The sequence below is a fragment of the Amaranthus tricolor genome, chromosome 9, assembly GCF_026212465.1.
Source record: "Amaranthus tricolor cultivar Red isolate AtriRed21 chromosome 9, ASM2621246v1, whole genome shotgun sequence".
Classification (NCBI taxonomy): domain Eukaryota; kingdom Viridiplantae; phylum Streptophyta; class Magnoliopsida; order Caryophyllales; family Amaranthaceae; genus Amaranthus; species Amaranthus tricolor.
This window is the reverse complement of record NC_080055.1, coordinates 19,311,451-19,319,185: the sequence shown is the minus strand read 5'-3', so window position 1 is coordinate 19,319,185 and position 7,735 is coordinate 19,311,451. Positions and strand designations below refer to the sequence as shown.

At 34.4% G+C, this 7,735-nt stretch overlaps 2 protein-coding genes across 2 annotated transcripts in view; one reads left to right on the top strand and one right to left on the bottom strand.

Annotated features, from left to right (window-relative positions):
• Window positions 1-357: 357 nt before the first annotated feature.
• LOC130824597 (uncharacterized) lies at window positions 358-3,331 on the top strand. The gene is made up of 2 exons (XM_057689661.1): window positions 358-2,683; window positions 2,758-3,331. Exons 1-2 carry the CDS (start codon window positions 857-859, stop codon window positions 2,854-2,856), a joined length of 1,926 nt encoding a protein of 641 aa, XP_057545644.1. The 5' UTR covers window positions 358-856; the 3' UTR covers window positions 2,857-3,331.
• Window positions 3,332-4,560: 1,229 nt separating this feature from the next.
• LOC130824595 (proline-rich receptor-like protein kinase PERK1) overlaps window positions 4,561-7,735 on the bottom strand; it is a 4,975-nt gene continuing 1,800 nt past the window's right edge. Inside the window, exons 3-8 of the mRNA XM_057689660.1 lie at window positions 7,302-7,388; window positions 7,151-7,221; window positions 6,888-6,964; window positions 6,512-6,659; window positions 6,244-6,405; window positions 4,561-5,103 (exon numbers count right to left, since the gene is read on the bottom strand). Coding sequence (XP_057545643.1) covers window positions 4,774-5,103; window positions 6,244-6,405; window positions 6,512-6,659; window positions 6,888-6,964; window positions 7,151-7,221; window positions 7,302-7,388 — 875 coding nt within the window. The 3' untranslated portion in view covers window positions 4,561-4,773. The remainder of the gene's footprint in view (window positions 5,104-6,243; window positions 6,406-6,511; window positions 6,660-6,887; window positions 6,965-7,150; window positions 7,222-7,301; window positions 7,389-7,735) is intronic.

Genomic DNA, 7,735 nt, shown 5'->3' with positions numbered 1-7,735 from the left:
TACACGATCATCTCATGGTGAGACGACCTTAAAATAAGAAGTACATAAGTTAAAGTTTCTATTATTAAGCTATTTATAAAGCATGTCTCACGGTGAAACCCTCTCATAAAAAAAATTTGCCTAAAACAAATCATGTGTGATGAACCATATTATATATGGACCAAAATATACCAAGACATTATAAAAGAGATTCAAGCTAGAAAAAACATAAACATGTGCTATATGTTGCTTCATGCATGCTCATTGACTTTAAGTTTGAGGAAACTCCATGATCAATCTCTACATATTTTGGATACCTTCCAACAATGTATAGAAAATCACAAACCAATTGGAATCTAATTAGGACATGATTAGTATATTGCTCTAATATGAATTTGTTGCTACTCCCACCATCTTTTAACATCTTTCTTCTCCATGGCTCCACCTCTCCCCTTCAAAATTTAATAGAAACAAGTTGTATAATGTTTAGTCTCCCACACCCACAATAATTCATTGAATCCCTCATTAAATTTTTGTTATTGACTATCATTCTCATAAACCAAGCCCTTTATTTTAAAATACTTCTTAATAATCTCTCATCTCTTTTTTTCACATCAAAATTCATCCCTTTTACTTTTGTCACCCCTCCACCCCATTCAAACAACAAAAAATCTCAATCAACCCATTTTTTTAAAAAATAATATTTTTATCATTCAATCATTAAAAAAAATTAATCTTTTCCATCATTGACTCAACCTCCCTCATCAAATCCAATCTTATTCAATTTCTTAATTAATCGATCCTCATTTTCCCTCAAATCAATTTCCACAAATTATTAAATTTTTTCTTCAATACATCATTTCTATCTCTATAATTCATGGAATTAGTTCCATATTCTGACCCAAATAACCCATCAACATCCTCTACACCACCTTGGCAAGACATGTTCCGTTCCGCTTCCCTCCGCAAACCCACCTCTAAACCACCCTCCAACGCGGCGCGTGAATCAAACGCGCCCCCACCGTCATCTCTTTCCGATGACCCACAAGTCAAATTAGCCTTATACATAGCAATGGCACACGCCTTCCTTCTTTTCTCTCTCCTCATCCTGTATGGCGTTTTCCGCCTTCTAGAAGGTTACCTTCGTCCTCTGCAATGGGCTATCCTTTGTTCAATCCCTTTACGTGGGATTCAACAAACTTTAGTTTTATTCTGGAAAGACCCTTTAGAAAAGGGTCTAACCGAAACCATTTTAGCTGTACCCATTGCAATTTTCCGGGTTTTTATTGGTACCCTTTCAGAAATCCGGGAAATGGTGCTCAGGGTTGTTTTCAAGAAAAAGGGTTCGGGCGGGCACCCAAAACAACGTAATAAAAGAAGTGGGTTTTCAAAATGGTTAAGATGGTTGTTGTCATTTAACATATTTGTGCTTGTTTATGAACGTTTTGGTCTTTTTGGGGCCATTGGGGTTTTGGTTATTGGTTTATTGATCAGTGTTACAAGTGTAAGTATGGATGCTGTTTCTAATTTTAAGAATCATAGTTTTAGAAATCGTAAAGTTAGTACATTTTTTACTTGTGGGATTGTAAAAAGATTGGAAACCATTGTTGCAATTGGGTTGATTTTTGTTATGATTGTTGGGTTTTTAGCTTGTGTTATATTTTTCTCTTATAAGATTGGTGTAGAAGGGAGGGATGCAGTATTTGGGTTGAAATCACATGTTGAAGAAAGTAATTATGCAGAGAAAATTGGGATTAAGAAATGGATAGATGAGAATGATGTACCAGGGATGGTTGATAGGTATACAACTAAATTTTATGAGACGGTTTCGGATCAAATTGATGGGTTAGCAACGCAGTATAATATGACTGAATTTGTTACTGGTTTTAAGCATTTTGTGATTAAGCCTGTTAATTCATCGGAGCGTTCGACTGACTTAATGTCACCATCTCCGTACACTAATAAGCTGATAAGTTTAAGGAGAAAGTTTAAGGAGAGTGAATGGTGGGATATTTACACTGAGCTTGATTCTATTGCTAAAGAGATTATTTCAAGTCGTGTCGATTTGGTCGATAAGTTAAAAGGGTTTGCAGTACAAGGACTCGATGTTGCACAACGCGTGTTTTCGAGTGGTAAATCTGTACTCGGTGGAGGTGCTAAGTTTATGTTTACCATTGTTGGATCAATTCTATCTGGGGCTGCTGGTTTTATCAATTTCATTTCACAATCAATGGTATTCTTTTGGGTTTTGTATTACCTTATAACCTCAGATTCTGGGGGTGTTACCGAGCAAGTTATGCAATTGCTTCCTGTATCGAACACAACAAGAACTCGATGTGTAGAAGTTCTCGATAAGGCGATTTCTGGGGTTATGCTCGCGACTGCTGAGATCGCTTTCGTTCAGGGTTGTTTAACTTGGCTTTTGTTTAGATTATTCTCTATTCATTTCTTGTATATGTCTACATTACTTGCATTCATTACGCCATTGTTGCCCCTTTTCCCAACTTTTGTAGCAACGATCCCTGCTGCCGTGCAGCTTATTTTAGAGGGTAAACTCGTACTGGCGATTTGTTTATTTGTCATTCATCTCGGGCTCTTGGAGTATGGGGCGTCTGAGATCCTAGAGGATATACCGGGCCATAGTCCATATCTTACCGGGCTTAGCATTATCGGTGGAATGACATTGTTCCCTTCTGCTGTTGAGGTAAAAACTAAAACTGGGATCATTGTGTATTGTTTGCTGATCAAAACCATTGATTTTTTCTTCGTGTTATGCAGGGTGCTATAATGGGGCCTTTAATAACGACTGTTGTGATTGCTTTGAAGGACTTATATGCCGAATTTGTGCTAAACGAACCTAAGGAAAAGAACGAGTAGAAATCAAATCGTATTTGTGCTGAATTTGCTCGATTCTGATTGTGAACAATGGATCTGTTCGCGAGGTTTATCCTGCGACAGACATGATTCTGTTGAGCAAAGTTCTATTGGTTTTGGTAGATTGTTTGAAAGGCATATAAAATTATTATTCATTTTTGTTGTGATTGATGTAATTGCATCTGTAAATTAGTGTTGTTTATAAACCATTTTCTGTACTGGGCAGCTTGAGTGAAAATCATTTATAATTTATCATTTATAATTTGTCATATATCGTTTTTAATTATAAATTGAAAGTTATGAGAGAAATGGTTTTTTTACATATAAACAGACTGCAAATAGTGGGAAACTAAATTTCTTATAATTAATCATTTATAATAAATAATAATAGTTTGTGTATTTAGCAAATGAAATGAATTAGTAAAGTGCACTCAAGAGTGCTTCAATCTTGCCGATGAATCTTCTAAAGTCAATTTGATTAACCTTTTGTTAGCTTGTAGTTGAGCAAAATTCTTCATTATATTGATTTTTCCTCCTTTTGCCTACATTGTAAGGTATATGATTTATTTAAATTTAGGATATTCTATATGACAGCAACATATTTTTATGAAACGCTAGTAATAACAAATCTTAAAAAGATTTTCACAATAGCATTATAGTGTGGTACTTGGAGCTACAGTAACATTAATGAGCTAAAAACGTTAAATTGGCTGTAAAGTTGTAAAATATCTCAAGAATATTCTAAATGAGAGTAACATACTTTTATAAAATACTAGTGATAGCAAATCTTAATTGTAAATTCTACAGTAACTTTAACGAAAGAAGACAAGAGAAAATAAAATATGACTAAGAATAATGACATGAAATTAATAATGATTGACGTGTAACTAAAAATGATAATAGCTCTAAACACCGGTAAAAGAAATCAGATTCAGGTTTCAGTCGGATTGATATTTTCGAGTTGAGACATTTTCAAGTTAGGAGTCAAATTCGAATTATCACTCAAAATTTTCAATTTCATGAATTTTGACTAGTCTAGATAGAATATTATATTCCCTCCACACCAATATAAATGTCTCATTTGCTTGGGCACGGATATTAAGAGTGGTGTGGGGTCCATTAAAAAGGTGGTAGTTGGGTAAGTAGTTAAGGGTCATTAGTGAAGGGTAAGTAATGAAGGGTAGTTGGGTAAGTAAGGTATATAGGGGTATATTCGTAATTATTTGTGTGAACTAAAGATATTTAGGTAAAAAAAATATTGACAAAAATAAAAATGTGACAATTAATATGGTTTTGCCAAATAAGGAAATGTGACAATTATATTAGTGTGGAGGGAGTATTATATTGGAAAACATGAAATATTATATTATATTGGAAAACATGAAAACAACTGATTTCCAGCAATGCAGCAAAAAACTGAATTTTTTATTTGGAAGTAAAATAAAATTGAATAATCTAGGAATACAGAAGTATTGTGTTCAATCTGTTCATACACTACTGTTGAGGCAGCAATGCATCATCAATCCCAAAGCGGCCATGAGATAAATGCATTTGATAGAAAATTTACACTAAAAAATATATATAAAATATATATATATATATATATATATATATATATATATATATATATATATATATATAATAAACGATAACATCCACAATTGCACAACAAAAATTAAAATCATAATAAAAAAGAATTAACCCCAATTGTAGAATGTTATTTCTGTATATAAGCAAGCAATGTAAATACATTGAAGGGAAAACCAATCATTCCGCTATATGGAAAAAGAATGCCCAAAAAAAGAAGGAAAAAATGTGTTAGAACTTAGAATTACATGACACTCAGAATCTACTTAATATACTCCATATAAAACACTTAATTTCACTTTGTTTTTTCTTTACAAGAGATGTTACCTTCCATTAAGATGCTCCACTAAAACCTTTACTATCTTCTTTAATCTTTCCCATCTCCATCTCCCTTGTCGTTATCTCCCTGGTTGTTTGACGGCTTTGTCCTTCACTGCTTGAACCGGATGGGTACATTCCATACTCGCTTGTCGTTCCACCATACTCGCTGCTTCCATAATCTTGGCTTGCAAGAGCCATTTGCCGGAATTTTTTAAGGTCATCCTTGTATTGGTTGGTATCATAATCCGAGCTTCCATAGGAGCTGTAGATTGAACTTTGCCCAGGTCTTATTCCTTCATTAAGATCAGATAGAGAAACTTCTCCTTCCAAGGCTCTAACCACCTACTCAATTTCAGGTAACAATTCACAATCAGAACACATACTCCATTTTAATGGTGACAACAAAGCAAAGGTTTAGATATTTCTTTTTGCTGGAAGTGTATCATTAATGAAAATGACATAATCATGTATAGTTTGATTAATGTCAAGTAATGTATCCACTTGCATACAGTTTGTTTTCATAAATATTTAATCCAAACTCTGATATGCACAGTCATTAAACAGTTGTACTCAAAATTAACACAATACATAATCGTAAAAGTCCACCAAAGTAGATGTCCTTCAAGATTACTGGGATGTTAGTGTTCCCTTTAGGTAAAGTGGAAGGCAGCTGTCTAGAATACTAAATTAATCATCCAGACACTTGTTCAAATGTCAAACTATTCAACTTTACCATTTCAAGTATTATCAAAATGGGCGTCATCATTTATAAGAATGATAAAAAATTTGATGCTTGACAAACTCCAATCATAACAAGTGAAACAAGGCAACGAGTAGACGAAGTTTGATCTTTGAACATTATGAGCTAGAAGAAGCATTTTCTATGATGATGGTAATTGGTAAATGCTTTGAACTTTGATGTAATGCCCATCTTGCAATCAAGTTATGTGCGGAACTAATTGGATATAACAAGTTTAGTTAATCAATTTTTTCTGGAAAGGGTAGTTAGTTAAATAAACATCATTTACTATGATAAAGGTGTTCCAATATGGCGAAAGTTTCTTTTCCCAAAATAAACAAGGGTATAACAAGTTTCTTCCCTTACAATTCTACTTTAAGAAAGAAACCACAACTCTTGCTTCTAGTATCACCAAATAGAAACTAAAATGGAGCTCTCAAATGCAACAAAATCATACCAACTGCACCTAATTAGACATTCAGTACTCAATTTGTATCACCTTCCTTAGCAAAGCACACTTTTCTATTGCATTAATGACTCCAAGCAATTAATAAATTACCTAGAAGGGTACAATTGGACAAGCTTTCTAAGATATGGCACTCAAAAACAGAACTGACCTTCCAAAATACATTAGTCCAGAGTTCTAGACTCACCAATGACATTTTCACCTAAAATCAACTTTGTGTTTTCTGGTGTTGATTTTCTAAACATAGGACTACAACGCAAAGAGAATATATGTTTACCTGGCTCATTCTAGGTCTGCGTCTAGCCGAGTGACGAACACAAGCAGCAGCACAAGCAACCATGCGCGCCATTTCATTGGGGTTAAAATTGTTTTGCATATGCGTATCAACAAGCGTCTCGAAGTTATTTTCTTCCAAAGATCTTGTAAGTAAAGGTCTTGCCTGCAGAGACAGCAAACTTAGCCTATTTTTACTCCTCAACAGAATGAAAATCTTCAAAGGCCATTAATAAGTGAACACAGAAAGTAGCTCCACTTTAAAGGCTTACCCAGTCAACTAAACTATCATCCACATAAGCATTTGTGGTATCAACAGGTCGGCGTCCAGTAATCAATTCCAGGAGCATAACTCCAAAGGAGAAGACATCAGATTTGTCCGTAAGTTTTCCACTTGAAGCATACTCAGGTGCCAAGTATCTAAAAATGGGATGCACAAAAGGGAACTCACTTAGCACTTGTATCCACAAGTAAAAAATAACTAAACGTAACAATGAGTTAAAAAGCTAACGTTCGATGTTAACAAAGCACAAAGGTTTATGATTGGAAATTCAAATTACACATGCAAGACTACATTTGCAGCTCAAAAGGAGCTAGGAAGCAGTAGCTTATAGATTTAAGATAACAAGTTATCAAAGAAAAACATACCCAAAAGTTCCCATCACACGAGTGGATATATGAGTATTAACTTCTGAAGAAAACTTTGCCAGTCCAAAATCAGCAACCTGAATATATGAAAACAGGAAATTAATAGAAGCCACAACAAAATTTTAAATACACCAGCATAATGAATGATGTAGCACAATGTCCATGGAGGGCACTATCAAATAAACTCAAGTGACGAAGACTACTCAAAAGACACATAAACTCAAGCCACCAGACAAATTGAAATATTAATGATACATGCTCACCTTTGCCTCAAACTTGTAATCCAGTAAAATATTAGCTGATTTAATATCCCGGTGAATAATCTTTGGATGACCTACAGCAAGGAACAATATAGAATCATTTATAATTGACTATAAACACTGGCGAATATGGAAAAAGCTAAAAAAGGCTTACAATCCTCATGCAAATATGCCAATCCTTTTGCAGCACCAAGAGCTATCTTCAGTCTTGTAGGCCAATCCATGGTGGGCCGCCCTTTACCTGCAATGACAAATTTTAAAAGTGCAATCAAATTAATGCAAGCATTCAACTAACAAGTACCAGTATAGCAGTCAAAATAAGTAAAATGAACCAGGCGCCAGGCATAGATTTTTAATCCATCAGCGTTAGCATTTGGGGATTAAGACTAAGGCTTTGGCTTTGGCTTTGGCTTTGGCTTTGGTTTTGGTATCTTTGTCTTTGTCGTACAGTTGTAATAGCTTCAACATTTTGGAATTAAGGCTTTGCATTGTTGTATTAGCATTAGTGTTTTGAAATTAAGATTAAGGAGTACCAATTTAATGCACAACAATGCAAATAAGAGAGATAATGCAGGCAAATAACAAGAA

Coding starts and splice junctions, on each gene's coding strand:
- LOC130824597 (XM_057689661.1), top strand. CDS start 857: ATGGAATTAGTTCCATATTCTGACCCAAATAACCCATCAACATCCTCT. Junction 2,684..2,757: donor TGTTCCCTTCTGCTGTTGAG/GTAAAAACTAAA, acceptor CGTGTTATGCAG/GGTGCTATAATGGGGCCTTT.